The 15,145-nt window shown below is 40.7% G+C and overlaps 1 protein-coding gene across 1 annotated transcript in view; it reads right to left on the minus strand.

Annotated features, from left to right (window-relative positions):
- LOC149471981 (uncharacterized) overlaps nucleotides 1–15,145 on the minus strand; it is a 344,746-nt gene that overhangs the window by 173,144 nt on the left and 156,457 nt on the right. Inside the window, exon 10 of the mRNA XM_089652739.1 lies at nucleotides 8,849–8,987. Coding sequence (XP_089508865.1) covers nucleotides 8,849–8,987 — 139 coding nt within the window. The remainder of the gene's footprint in view (nucleotides 1–8,848; nucleotides 8,988–15,145) is intronic.

A 15,145-nucleotide genomic window follows, 5' to 3' on the forward strand; every position in this document is an offset into this window, starting at 1 on the left:
ATTCCGTGGTATACCGGAATCCGTCACCTCAGAAGCCATTGTCCCATATATTCAACGGTATATGAAAAATGTAATCCCTGCCCTCACAGACGTGGAACTAGCAATAGATCGAGCACATCGAATCCCCAAACCGTCATTTCTACCAGCGTCGGTACCCAGAGATACACTGGCGCGTATACACTTCTATCATGTAAAAGAAAAAATTATGCTCGCAGCAAGGAATTTCACCTCAACTTCCTCAGACCAAGCAAACATTAAACTGTTCGCAGACCTATCCAAAGCCACACTCGCCAACCGTAAAAAGCTTATCACCATAACTAAAGCTTTACGGAACCATGGGATTGGATATCAATGGGGCTTTCCCACAAAGCTAAATGTCAAACACCAAGGCAAATTTTACACAATCAAATCTCTAGAAACAGGCATCGAATTACTGAAAACGTGGAACATCATTCCAGTGGATTCCCAACGATCAACACCCAACAGGCCACAACGGATGGAAGCAGAATGACCATAAATCCACACACAATTGTTCTCTCTTCTAGCCCAATACCCTGGGCCTCATCAAAGCAGTAACTGGCGATCGGCCCTAGATCGAATATATCTAGACTTCAAGTTTGTTTCAGGCATGAGCTCCCATGTGAGTCATGCCTATCCGTGCCTCCTCAGTCTACAGTAGCTATTTTTGCTACACATGTTACCTGTTTTTTTTACAGGTCTTTTTTACCCCTGTTTTTTCCCCAATCTACCAGTCAACAGTCGCCAACACCACCCTTATCAAGGAACCCATTTACACTAATGAACACTCTCACTACAACCAAGTCCAACCTATACCTAGTGAATTATATACTTACCGGTCCACCACCTCTGTCAAACGAGACAACGCACATCTTAGCAATTCCTGAATCGCCACCGCAACAAGATTCTACCCATCTACTACCAGTAATATGATTACTATAACTTCGCTAAATGTCCGGGGCCTCAACTCCCCCTTCAAAAGATCTTTGCTCTCTAGAGAAATTCGCTCCATACATCCTGACATTCTATTCCTACAAGAGACTCACTTTGCATCATCCAAAATTCCTAAACTCAACATTCCCCACTTCTCCAAAATGTACATGGCAACAAACCCCAAGAAGAAAAATGGCGTTATTACAGCCATAAGACTCCCTACAATTCCAGCTCATCTCTGAATTATCAGATCCTCAGGGACGCTACCACATATTAGTCTGCAAAATCAGCGATACTCCATACACACTGGTGAACGTCTATGGTCCCAACTCCAACCAACTCCAATTCTTTAACAAACTTAATCCCATCATCGCTCAGCAAAGAAAAGGCAGAATACTCATCGGCGGAGATTTTAACATCATCGGCAATCCTCTTCTGGATTCCTCTTCAAAAAAGAGAGCTTCAAAACAGTCCTTTAACCAATTTCTTCACTCCAATGACCTTTTTGATATCTGGAGATGTCAACACAGTACAGAAAAGGACTATACCTATTACTCTCCGTCCCACCTTTCATACTCCAGAATAGACTTCTTCATCACTGACAAGTGGACCCTACAACAAGTCACTTCCTCCATGATCGGAACTATTACATGGTCAGACCATGCTCCAATTACCATCTATCTTGATGACATACAACATTCCAAGATTCCCCGAATATGGCGTCTGAATACAACTCTGTTGAAAAATTGTGATTACAAACAACAAATATTAGATGCTCATAAGTCATTTTTTGAACTTAACGATACACCTGATATTTCCATATCCATCCTTTGGTCAACCTATAAAGCATACATGAGAGGTATTTTGATTCAATTACAATCCCGTATCACCAAAATTAGAACCCAACAAATAGACAAACTCCTCATATCGATTAAATCAAAAGAGGAAAAAAACAAAAATTCCTCAGACCAAACAACCTCCACATCCCTCACTGCAGATAGAAACAAACTAAGATCCCTCCTACTATACAACTACGATCTAAATATACAAAAAATGAAAGCCAAATTCTACTCATTAGGTAATAAAGCCAGTTCACTATTATCCAAAACAATAAAACAAAAACATTTAAAATCCAAAATAGCTTCAATCAAAAATCCGTCTACAAATTTCCTTCACACTAACCCACAAGAAATAGCTAATACCTTTGCGGAATATTATCAAAACCTATACAACCTCAAAAATGACGCAAACACCATTCAACCGACAGTCACATCCATCCAACAATTTCTCCACAAGACCAACCTCCCCAAACTATCCCCGGACCAACTTGACGCCATCTCTATCCCTATTTCCCCCAAAGAAATAGAATCAAACATCAAAACACTCCCACTCAACAAATCTCCAGGAAACGACGGATACCCTAACGAATACTACAAACATCTTTCCACAGACCTATCCCCATATCTTTCCAAACTTTTTAACCACGCCGCCACCACAAGTTCATTTCCCAAGGACATGCTGCAATCCATTATAACGACCATTCCAAAACCTGACAAAGACCCGCAACTTGTCCAAAATTACAGACCAATTTCACTACTCAATACTGACATAAAATTGTACGCGAAAATTATATCTCGGAGACTTCTCCCATACCTCCCCACTCTTATCCACCCAGACCAAGTAGGCTTCATCCCAGGTCGCCAAGCACCCGATGCGACCAGAAGACTTATTTCCCTCTTACACAACTTAGAAAACACCAAATACCCCTCCTTACTCTTATCTCTAGATGCAGAAAAAGCATTCGACCGGATACATTGGCAATTTATGCAACTCACTCTCCAAAAATTTGGGATCACAGGCTGGATGCTTAACGCTATCTTATCACTATACTCACAACCATCCGCCAGAGTGTTGACAGATGGCACATTGTCTGACCCTTTCGATATCTCTAACGGCACCAGACAAGGTTGTCCACTTTCCCCAATAATATTTACTCTCCTTATTGAACCCCTAGCATCCAAACTCAGAGAAGACCGATCCTTCTCAGGTATCACACATCACAACATAGAACACAAAATTAGCCTATTTGCAGATGATATCATACTGATGGTAACTAGAGATGAGCGAATCGAACCTGGCGAAGTGGAATTCGTTTCGAATATTAGGAAAAATTCGATTCGCGCCGAATCCGAACATTAGCAAACTTCGGATGCACGAATCGAATTTTCCCCGATCGGCCGATTTTCATCCCTTCTACAGCCGGCAAAAAGTGTCCCTGCAGAGAGCTCCGCTATTTCTGACAGTTCTCTGACAGTTCCTTCACATTTACAGCAGTTGAAACATTGTATCTATTTGTTTCCATTTAGGATACAGATGTTTTTATTCGGAAACAAATAGATACAATGTTTCAACCGCTGTAAATGTGAAGGAACTGTCAGAGAACTGTCAGAAATAGCGGAGCTCTCTGCAGATACACTTTTTGCTGCACTGGAATTCTTCTTCATCCTCATCCTACTTCTTCTTCATCCTCATCCTTCTTCTTCTTCTTCTTCATCCTCATCCTACTTCTTCTTCTTCTTCTTCTTCTTCATCCTCATCCTACTTCTTCTTCTTCTTCTTCTTCTTCTTCATCCTCATCCTACTTCTTCTTCTTCTTCTTCATCCTCATCCTTCTTCTTCTTCTTCATCCTCATCCTACTTCTTCTTCTGCTTCTTCTTCTTCTTCTTCTTCATCCTCATCCTACTTCTTCTTCTTCTTCATCCTCATCCTACTTCTTCTTCTTCTTCTTCATCCTCATCCTACTTCTTCTTCTTCTTCTTCATCCTCATCCTACTTCTTCTTCTTCTTCATCCTTATCCTACTTCTTCTTCTTCATCCTCATCCTACTTCTTCTTCTTCATCCTCATCCTACTTCTTCTTCTTCTTCTTCTTCTTTATCCTCATCCTACTTCTTCTTCTTCTTCTTCCTCATCCTACTTCTTCTTCTTCTTCTTCATCCTCATCCTACTTCTTCTTCTTCTTCTTCTTCATCCTCATCCTACTTCTTCTTCTTCATCATCCTCATCCTACTTCTTCTTCTTCTTCATCCTCATCCTACTTCTTCTTCTTCTTCTTCTTCTTCTTCTTCTTCATCCTCATCCTACTTCTTCTTCTTCATCCTCATCCTACTTCTTCTTCTTCTTCTTCATCCTCATCCTACTTCTTCTTCTTCTTCATCCTCATCCTACTTCTTCTTCTTCTTTCTCTTCTTCTTCTTCTTCTTGCCATGGGCCCCTGTACCACCTCCTCATGCTGCTGCCAGGTCCAGAGTGTGTCATGGGTCCCTGTACGGCCTCCCATTGCTGCTGTCTCCATCGCCACACTCTGCCATGTGCCACTTTCAGGTCTCCTCACACTGCTGGTGGGTTCCATTTTGTCATAGGGTGCTGTATGGCCTCCCATTGCTGCTGCCTCCACCGCCACACTGTGGCTCCACACTCTGGTTTTGGCCCCGTGACTGCCCAAATGAGTGAAGTGTGCGGTGATTCTAAGATCGACGGCACTCATCTGCATGTCATACTGACTGACAGTATTATTTCTCTTCCCCAGCAGACTCCAAGGGCATTTAAATTAAAGGTACAGTGTTCTGCACTAATATAAAGGCTCTCTGAAGCCTAGAAACCCTTTTTATAAGTTAAATTCGCAGCGAATAAATTCGCATCGAATCGAATTTATTCCACAAATTCGGCGAATCAGCTGAATCGAATTTTTGAATAATTCGCTCATCTCTAATGGTAACCAACCCAAAAACGTCTCTTAAAACAATTCGCTCACACCTCTATGACTACTCGATAGTATCATTATATAAAATCAACGAAGTTAAATCCTCCATACTAAACCTCCACACTCCACCGCATATCCAAACCCTACTAGCGACCAAATTCCCCTTCTCATGGGAAACAAACCACATCCCTTATTTAGGTATCAAACTCACACCAACAACGGGTCAACTATACTCCGCAAACCACAAAACTCTACTTGAAAATATTCCTTGAGAACTAACCACACTCTTTACCTCAGAACTCTCCAAATTGGGTCGAGTGGCAACCTTAAAAATGCTCATTCTACCCAAAATCCTATACATATTCCGTACACTCCCAATCACAATTCCTAAATAATTTTTTTCTAGCCTACAATCAATCTTCACAAAATTCCTTTGGAATTCCCAAAAACCCAGATGCACCACAAACCTATTAATATGCCCTACAATGAAAGGAGGGGTAGGTCTCCCACACCTCAAATCTTATTACACCGCGACACTCCTGGATCAAATGTACTTTTGGTGGAACCCATCAAAGGAAAAAACTTGGTCCATAATGGAAACCCTCTCTCTTTACCCCTTGAAACCCCAAAACCTAATCCTAATTCCACCAACCAACCACATAGAACACAAAATAAAACACCCCTGTATACAAGCCTCTCTACAAGCCTGGCGGGATCTACTGTCCACCAATTTCAAAGACATCAAACAAATCCCCACTCCAACTAACTTACTACATCTGTTCAAACCCTCGTTAGACCTATCGTATTGGACAAAACATGGCATAATTAATATTTCAGACCTCTACACCAACCAATCTATACGCCCCTTTCATGCTCTTCAAACAAAATATAATCTACCTATATCTGAAAATTTCACATACCTAAGAATTACTCACTGCCTACAAACAACAATAATACCTCACACCACCAAATTACCATCTCCAGCATACCTTTTTCTCACAAGTCTAAATACCCAGGTAAAGGCATCTCTACCTTTTATACGTACCTCAATAACCTACAATTCACGCTACAAACCACCTCTCTTACCAACTGGGAAAAAATCCTACCAGGAACAATAACTTCACAATGCTGGGAAAATGCTTTCACAAATACATATAAAGCTACCCGATGCAGCTCCCACTGGGAGTCATACCTAAAAATCCTCCACCAATGGTATCTGACTCCGGTCAAACTCTCTTTCTATTACCCAAACCACTCCCCTGCATGCTGGAGACAATGCGGGGAAACGGGCTCAACGATACATATCCTGTGGTCTTGTAAATCAATTAGGTCCTTCTGGAATACTACCTTCCAACTAATATCCGACATAATCAAAAGTGTAACTACCCCGAATCCCTCATTAGCACTTCTACATATTGAGATTGAAAAATTTTCCTCTCACTCCCGCACAATTATCACCCACATTCTATTTGCGGCCAAAATAAACATCACTAGACTATGGAACTCAAAAAACACGCCCTCAATCACCTCACTGATTACAGACCTCAACTTCCAATGCGAAATGGAGAAAAAATGGGCAATCAACACTTCCTCCCTCCTTAAATTCAACCACAAATGGACCCGATGGTTAAATCACCCAAAATGCTCTGTACAACCCTGATAACACTCAACATATAAAAACATCACCTAATCCCTGACTGGTACATCCTTCCCCACCTAGTTGTACCTCTTCCCCTCCACCCCCCCTACCAATAACCCCCTTAACATCCCAACCCCACACCAAAGTTTTTCATTCATATATAAATACCTCTGATGATATAGCTAATTAAGACCAAATTCCTCAGTGCCTCAAAAGTGAAATAACAACTACACTGCTCAAATGTACAATGTTTATTGTATTGTATTATGATATGAATGAACAATGTTTTATTTCCTTGTTCTCCCTTTCTTTGAAAATATTTTAAAATAAAATAGAATTAAAAAAAATAAAATAAAACATGACAAAGCCGTCCAAGAGGCACCAGAGGCTGATTCTGCCACCCCCTCCCCTTCTTCCTCTGCTATACAAGTCTGCAATATTGCTTGTAATGAAGATTGTGGCTGCTTTTTTACGAACATAAATCACTGGAGTGGGAAGTTAAAGTGGAACTAATTCGATTTACCAGGTTAAAAAAAAAACAGTTACATTCCTGGCATGTCAGGAATAATAACTGGCAGCATCATGGAAGTTGCAGATCAAACTAAGATGGCAGCTTCCTTGGCTGAAAAGGATAGGAGGGTTTAGTTCCGCTTTAGAAAGCACATGTGAACAAATGGAAAATGGTGTTTTTGAAGTTAAAAAAAAAGCCTAATGTTCAGTGACACAAAAGATATGATATTTCAATCTGGCTTTAACATTGTCTGCATTTTTTGTGCAATGTTTGGAAAAATAGATACAGTTTCTCTAAGTTAGATAGATTTTCCACAGTGTGGTACAATCACTAAGCTGGACACTTTCTAGAAACAAGTTAAAAAATGCTCAAATATAAATGCCTAAAAATTACTGTGTTCAGATGTAAATTAAGCCTTAGTGCTATAATCACTTTTCAACACATCAACTTTCAGGTCACAGCGACAAAAGTAAAAAAAAAAAAAAGACAAAAACTAAGTACTATCAGAGTGTGACAGGGTTTCACCAGGACAGGAGGTGGGGGGAAGTCTGGCCAGTAGGAACACAGACATTATTAAAAGCCTGACAGGGTTTCTCACCCTTTACCAATGCTTTATCTAAAACACCTAAAAATGTTTTTGGTTGGAGTTAGATTTTATGTTAGACTATGGGATGGAATTTGCTGTTATGGCAATAACCACCAGACATGCCTCACATTCATTTACCAAGGGTCACCTACCACTCACAACTTCTGCATGTTAATACAATGTCTTGTGATCTGATCCTTTCATTTTACATTTTGAGATGGCCACATTTGAAAAACTCAATACATCAATAGTGGTAACATTGTGGGACAAGTCTATTCCCAATGAGTAGAAATAGAGCCACTGTTGTAAATTTCATTTATGTAATTTTACATATTTAAACAGTTACTGCAGGTGAATCTTACAGGTTTGTGTGTTTTAAATGACATCAATGTTCATCATCAGTGAATGTCTCATTCATTGCTTTATAAACTGTGCCCCTAAGTCTGAGTTTACTTCTTCTACGGGAGAGAGTTTCTATTTTCCTGATATGTTAGGTGTATACTGTATCTTGTGCTTGATTTAATATCAATTTATCATTTTCATCATAATATAGACTAGACAAACTTAGCACAAGCCGTCTTTGAAATAACCTAAATAAAATTATTTGCAAACATAGAACCTTTATTATAAGATATTTATACCAAGGTTTTTGTCCTGTTCTGCATTGTAGATGTCGTACACCAAAAATTCTGAGACAAAAATAGCCACAATAGCCACAATATCAGTGTACATTTTATTGCATGGGCCATCTCATTTATTTATTTTCCTACCAATGATGTCCAATTGATATAGTGGTACATTTCTAGTCTGTACAGTACACACATATTTATCTCCATAAACTAAAATGTCAAATAAATCTCTGCGATGTGACAGCTAATTGGTCATGTTTCTACATTGCTGTGAAATGAAGTCATTGATTTCCTCTGCAATTTAACTGCATTGGAGTTTTAAAGGCTAAGTCCACCTAAAACTGACATTTTATTTTGATTGCATGCTGATAGATTATGTGTTAGTATCCCATGTCTCTACAGGAAACCAGCACCTGCTAGAGTTCCTGATTTTACTTCTTTTGGTTGACTTAAGAATTTAGCCAGGAAAGAGCGCTGACCTCAATCTTAGGCTAAAGCTATGTCAGGCAATAATGGCCTTGGGCTCGGAGGAGTGGGTAGCTGTAGCAAGGATGGAATACTACAGAGGTTTGTTGTATGTAGCATATTACAGGCAAGAAACATAAGCATTTTTATTTTACAACATGCATAGGTTATAAGGACAAGATAAAAAATATATATCAATAGATGTTAGCAAGATGCTTCATTATTAAAAAAAACAAAAAAAACAACAACTTATATTTTAAAATAAAGAATAATCAAGAAGCGTACCACTGCTCCAAATAGTTACCTTGGCACAACTACTATTTCAAATCGATCTTTTATTTTCTGCTGTATAATGTCCTTAGTTTTCCTTTGAACTTTCCAAGCATGCTTGACCCATTTCTGACAGCGTTCCAAATCATACGATTCTTTAAGCCATTGCAGCTCTGAAAAGTAAATGCAAATTACATTTTTTTTCTTCTTTTTTTTTTTTTACATGTACTATTTTCTGTGTCCTTATATTCCCTTAGTTGTTCCTGTTTCACAACTATAAATGTATCTGACAAAATGCTGTCACACAGATCTATATCATACGCAGTTACCTATAAATAGCATTGTAAATGAACAGAAATATGTTAATAAAAGCAAATTGAATTCTGAAATACTGGCATGATACTAACCGCTTAAGTAAAACCTGCAGCCTAAGTGTAACATTTTTGATGAGCAAAAGTAAAATTTTAACCCTCATAACCAGTTGCACATATACTACAGCAAGACAGCTATGGCCTGTCCTGATCTGCTGTTTTTGTTTACAAAATTGTATTGCTTCTAATTCCCCTGTTGGGTGTGTCTTGCACAGTAAGGGCTGTGATACATGACTTGAGAGGCATAACTAGAACCTTCAGGTGCAAAAAACCATGAATGCCCCCCGGCCTCCTGGTCTGGGCTCTTCCTTCCAAGCCTGGAGCCCTTACCACTGATCCCAGGACCCTTTGCTCTCACTGCGGGGCCCTTTATTACAGTCCTGCAGTGGATCCCTTTCACAGGAGGGTAGGCAGTGTGACAGAACAGGAGGATGTTGTAACAGGAGGGGGGCAGTTTGACAGAAGAGGGGGGAAGTGTGACAGGAGGGGGGGCACTGTGTCAGAGGGGCAGTTTGACAGGAGGGCAGTATAATGGAGGCAGTGTGACAGAAGAGGTGGGTATTACTAGGAATAGGAATCTGCTGTGGCAGAGAATGTGCAGGCTACTAGGTGGGAGTGGCTTGGGGGTAGGGGAAATTTCTCTTACCTTACCCAGCAGTAGGAGCAGCCTCGAAGCAAGAAGTGGGAGCCGGAGTCAGAGGGGTGCAGCTGGGAGGCAGAGCTGGCTGTTCAAGCTAACTGCTTGTCTGTTGTCAACATCACAGCTTGGCTCATGGCTTCCAGAAACAGCTAGCACCAGGTTGGATAGGAGGGGCAGCGGGGCGGCATATAGAAGAACCAATCTTTTCAATTATTCTCCTGGCTCCTGCATGACTTTCAGTGGCGGTAGAAGCCAAGAGGAAAAAACAGAGGGGATGACTTCTTTTATATGCCTCCCTGCTGCCACTCCTATCCAGATGTAGACAAGTGTGATAGGGGAGCCTCGAGGACCCCCTGCAGCATTGGGCTGGATCGCATTCCACCCACCAATAAAGTACTGACCCCTGTCTGATCTGTCTATAATCTAATTATCCCTCCCCCCTCAATCCTAGTTTAAATACTCCTCCAGCCTTCCCATAAACCTCTCCCCCAGCACAGCAGACCCCCTTCCATTTAGGTGCAAACCATCTCTAGCATATAGGCTGCACCCCAATGAAAAGTCAGCCCAGTGCTCTAAAAACCCAAGGTAGCTCCTATCCTCATATTGATTAGTGGTTCCAAATTAATAACTACTGCAGTAGGGAACAGACACAAGAAGATACACTCAGCATCTTTCCAAATCGCTGTTCTGTTTATTCGGTGCATTTGAAGTTTTTTTTATACACATGATTACGTAGGTATCACATTAATATTACAATTGTACTTTTATGGAAACAAGGGATGTTACATAGGCAGGCTAATTTCTAATCACGATTTGAAGGAATGCAAACGTAATGAAAACATTATTAGTGCCGTGTGCACAATGAGTGCAGTGTACAATACATTGGCAAAGCATACAAAATAGAATACAATTTTATACAGAATTTACAAATTTCCTTTACAATCTCCCCTCTTGTGATCACAGACCACACCTGCTGTGGCCTTTAACCTGGAGCCTCCTCACATTTAGGTGGTAGTCCCGGCCTAGGAAGCAAACTCCACTGGGGAGAATCCAATAGCTGAGAACAACTACAGTATATCACTACAAAATGACCTTTTAAAATGACTAAAACGTACATAAAAAATCAAATGATTGATAAGAAATATTTACAGAGTAATTGGCTGTGCACTCAGATGCTGTGGTCAGAATGGCCTTGTAGCTTAATTGTGGACATGCTGACTTATCAGCATAGTTAAACACAGAGAATTCTACATAACATGGAAGACATATTAAAGACAATGACTTCAACATGGCTGAAATACTTTTCAAATCACATTAAATATACATATACCCCTTACTAATATATTTATTAAAGCACACACGCGCACGCTATATTGCCAAAAGTATTGGGACACCCCTCCAAATCATTGGATCCAGGTGTCCCAATCACCTCCATGGCCACAGGTGTATGTGAAATTTCCTTGTTACTAAATATTACTAAATATTCTTTTTTTTATGTTTTAGAATTTACTATTTGTGGTGCCTTACTTAATTCCACAACTGAAAGCTGAAAATAAGCCTGGGCAGGAAGGGGGTAAAAGTGCCCAGTAGGCAAGTGGTTTTATGTCAGGGCTGGTTGAAACAGACCTGGTCATATGACATGACGTTTTGCAGCTACCTTCAGTTGGGTAAGGAGAGTTATAATTCCTTGTATAATGTATGGTTTAGTGACTTCCCAAACTGCCATCAATAACTCCATGTCTCTCCACATCTGCAACTGCCATGAATCCGTGGTCTCGGGGTAAAATTCATATAACAAATCCCCCTCCATGAGCCCAAGAACAGCCCATGTAGCTATACTTACCTGGTCAGGATGCATTAAGTTAAATGTTTTTTGTCATTTTATAATTGTTTTAACTTTCTTTTGTATGTCAGAATTATTGGAACTGAGTGTGTACAAATCATAGCTTAAAAATATAAATCTTGCAAGCATTAAAAAATAAATCCACAAGCCCCAATTTAAAACAATATAAGTGCAGCCCCAATTTGTACAACCTTGCTAACTTTTTAGAAAGTTTTGCTTGTTAGAAATGGGTGTTTACTATGCTTGTCTGAGAATATCTGCCATTAGGAAAACCTTTTCAATTTCCTGCATGGGATACCAAAGACTGAATTTATTTATTTGCAGTTGGAAATATGTATTGTTTTGGGAACAGGTGTGAAAAGCAAAGAACTCTTATGTTTTTTTTATACTTTAATACAGCTGGCTGATCAGTCTATGCTTATTTCTGAGACTTTATGATGCTGTCACTGCAGATGTGTTTTTACAGCAGTTGCAGAATTCCCTAACAGATATCTAAATAATTGAATGGAGGGCAACTGGGCATAAAGATGTGACCAACACTGTTTTCATAAAAAGAAATATGACCAAAGCTTTTTGACCATACAGCTCTTGTGGGTCACAGGAGTGCATTTATTTGCTAAACCCTGCTGTCACCTGACATCATGGAGCTGCTCCTGGCTCTGGAAGGATCCTGACCATATTGCTGGGATCCACCCAGCTGCCTGATTGACAGCTGTTCTGGCTCTCAGTGTGTGGCTGGGAGCCAAAGACAGCTGTTCAGCCCTCTCCAGGCCAGCACTCCAATGAGCACTGGATGGGCAGAGCGGAGAGCAGTGACTAACAGAAGACCACAGTCATGTGATCACCAAATTCTCTGACTTAGACTGATGCTGCATCATGTAGGTGAGTATGTATGTTTGTTTTATTATATTCCCCATACATTTCCTTTAACCACTTGCCGACCGCAGATAGCCGAATTATGGCTTCACTGCAGCCAGCCAGTTCTGGGAGGGCGACATATGACATCCTCCCAGAACACGCCCTCCCACGTGCCCCCAGCAATCTCCATGATCGCTGTGTTCTATGGACGCAGCTGATCACGTGATGTGGTAAAAGGCCAATGACAGCTGCCTTTTACCACGTGATCAGCCATGTCCAATGACACAGCAGATCAACGGTAAATGCAGTTGACGGTTATCGGCTGCACTTTCCTCACGCTGTCACAGCGTGAGGAAAGTACTGCCGATAACCAGCAATTGTCAGAGGACGGATCGGCACTGATCATCAGGGCACTGATGATCAGTGCCCCGATGATCAGTGCCCAGTAGTGCCACCCACCAATGCCGCCCATCTGTGCCCAGGAGTGCCACCCACCTGTGTCCAGCAGTGCCACCCACCAGTGCCACCCATCAGTGCCCAGCAGTGCCACCAGTCAGTGCCCAGCAGTGCTGCCAGCCAGTGCTGGCAGTCAGTGCCACCCATCAGTGCCGCCTATCAGTGCACATCAGTACCGCCTATCAGTGCACATCATTGTGGCATATCAGTGCCAGCTCATCAGTGCCGCCTATCAGTGCCTTCTGTCAGTGCTGCCTATCAGTGCCCATCATTGTTGCATATCAGTGCCAGCTCATCAGTGTCGCCTATCAGTGCCACCTCATAATTGCTGCCTATCAGTGCCCATCAGTACTGCCTATCAGTGCCCTTCAGTGCTGCCTATCAGTGCCCTTCAGTGCTGCCTATCAGTGCAGCCTCATCAATGCACATCAGTGAAGGAGAAACATTACCTGTTTGCAAAATTGTATAATAGAAACAAAGAAAAACTTTTTTCAAAATGTTTGCTCTTTTTTGTGTATAGCACAAAAAATAAAACATCCAGTAGTGATTAAATACCACCAAAAGAAAGCTCTATTTGTGTGAAAAAATTATAAAAATTTAATATAGGTACAGTGTTGCATGACCGGCAATGGTCACTCAAAGTGTGACAGTGCTGAAAGCTGAAAATTGGCCTGGGCAGGGGGAGGGTATAAGTGCCCATTAGGCAAGTGGTTAAAGACTAGATACATCCAAAATAAAAAACAAAAAATCAGCACAAGGGACATAACTTACAGTCAATAGGATGCGTTCTTGTGCTGATGCCTCTTGTGTTAGATAAAATCTTCCATCCTCTGATGCCCCACCCCCACCTCAACAATTTTCTGGTGCTGCACGTTCAGTACAACTAAGGGGCTGTCACAGGCCCTAATCAAGAGTGCCTGGCTTTGCCCACCCTTTTGGCCCAAGCCATACTACAGCTTCTATGAATGAAACAGGATCTGTTAACAGAGGGGGCAGACCTATTAATCATTCAGTCATCCTCCATTTATAGATTGCTTTCCATTCATAGAAGCTGTAGTACAGCTTTTATGAATGGGGAAGTTAGGCGGAAAGGTTGAACATAGTCTGGAATCCTTGTTGAGAATCTGTGCCAGCCCCAACAGTGCTATAAATCCCTTTGGCACTGGAAGATTACAGAGGCTAGGGTGGAGGGAGGGGATGAAGGAGAATATCACACAGAAGAGGTATCAGCACAAGGGACACATCCTACTGGCTGTAAGATATGCCCCTTGTGCTGATTTTGTATATTTTATTTTAGCTTTAATCTATAGGAACCTCTGGAGGTGCAGTCACACAGTGTAACAGTAAATCAAATATGCCATATTATATGCTTTATTTACATCTCTATATTTGCATATTTGTGTTTTAGTGTGGTGAGTTTTAAAAAAAATCCTCCTTGTTCCATTCATTGTGCAATTTTTAGCAAAACATACATTCCATAGTGATAAACAGACTGCAAGAAAAACAAAGAGCTAGTTTAACCATGTAAACTCCACAATGGGTGCCCAACAGAAAAGAAAATTTAAAAAATGTCTACATTTCTAAATTATTTAACAAGGCCAATATTGTTTTGAGTCTAATTCAACTATTAAGGTGGACCACTGTTTAGTATTATTGCATGTAGCACCTATTTATGTAAGCATTTTATGACAATATAAAGAAAAAAGACTGACACTTCGACACTAAATTTCTATAGGATCATAGGAGAGCACATAATAAATAATAAAGTTGTACTGCCATAAAGTTCTCTAGAACTTCACCAGGATAGTACCATAGGACAGAAAATAAAAATATTTTCACAAAAACTAAAAAGGAAGCCCTAAATGAGTAGAGGAAAAATTGATAGCAATATCATAATCTTTCTACCCCAACAGAGCAATATCATCAGCGCTTTGACTCCATACTAGTATCATTAGCAGTCACCCTAAAGACAACAGTGCATTTAGCTCTCATTTTTAGTACAGCTATGGGTATGTATTTTTGTCCCTATAGCAGTACTATCACCTCTCTGCCCCAGTGGATTTTACTATTAGCAATCTTGCCCAAAAAAAACAAAAACAAAAAAAAACAGTATCATCAGCTCTTTGCTCTCCAAGCAATACCATCAGTTAGCTTCCTATACCA

Source organism: Staurois parvus, unplaced genomic scaffold (genome assembly GCF_062004578.1).
Source record: "Staurois parvus isolate SC_StPar_1 unplaced genomic scaffold, SC_StPar_1.0 ptg000025l, whole genome shotgun sequence".
NCBI classification, from domain to species: domain Eukaryota; kingdom Metazoa; phylum Chordata; class Amphibia; order Anura; family Ranidae; genus Staurois; species Staurois parvus.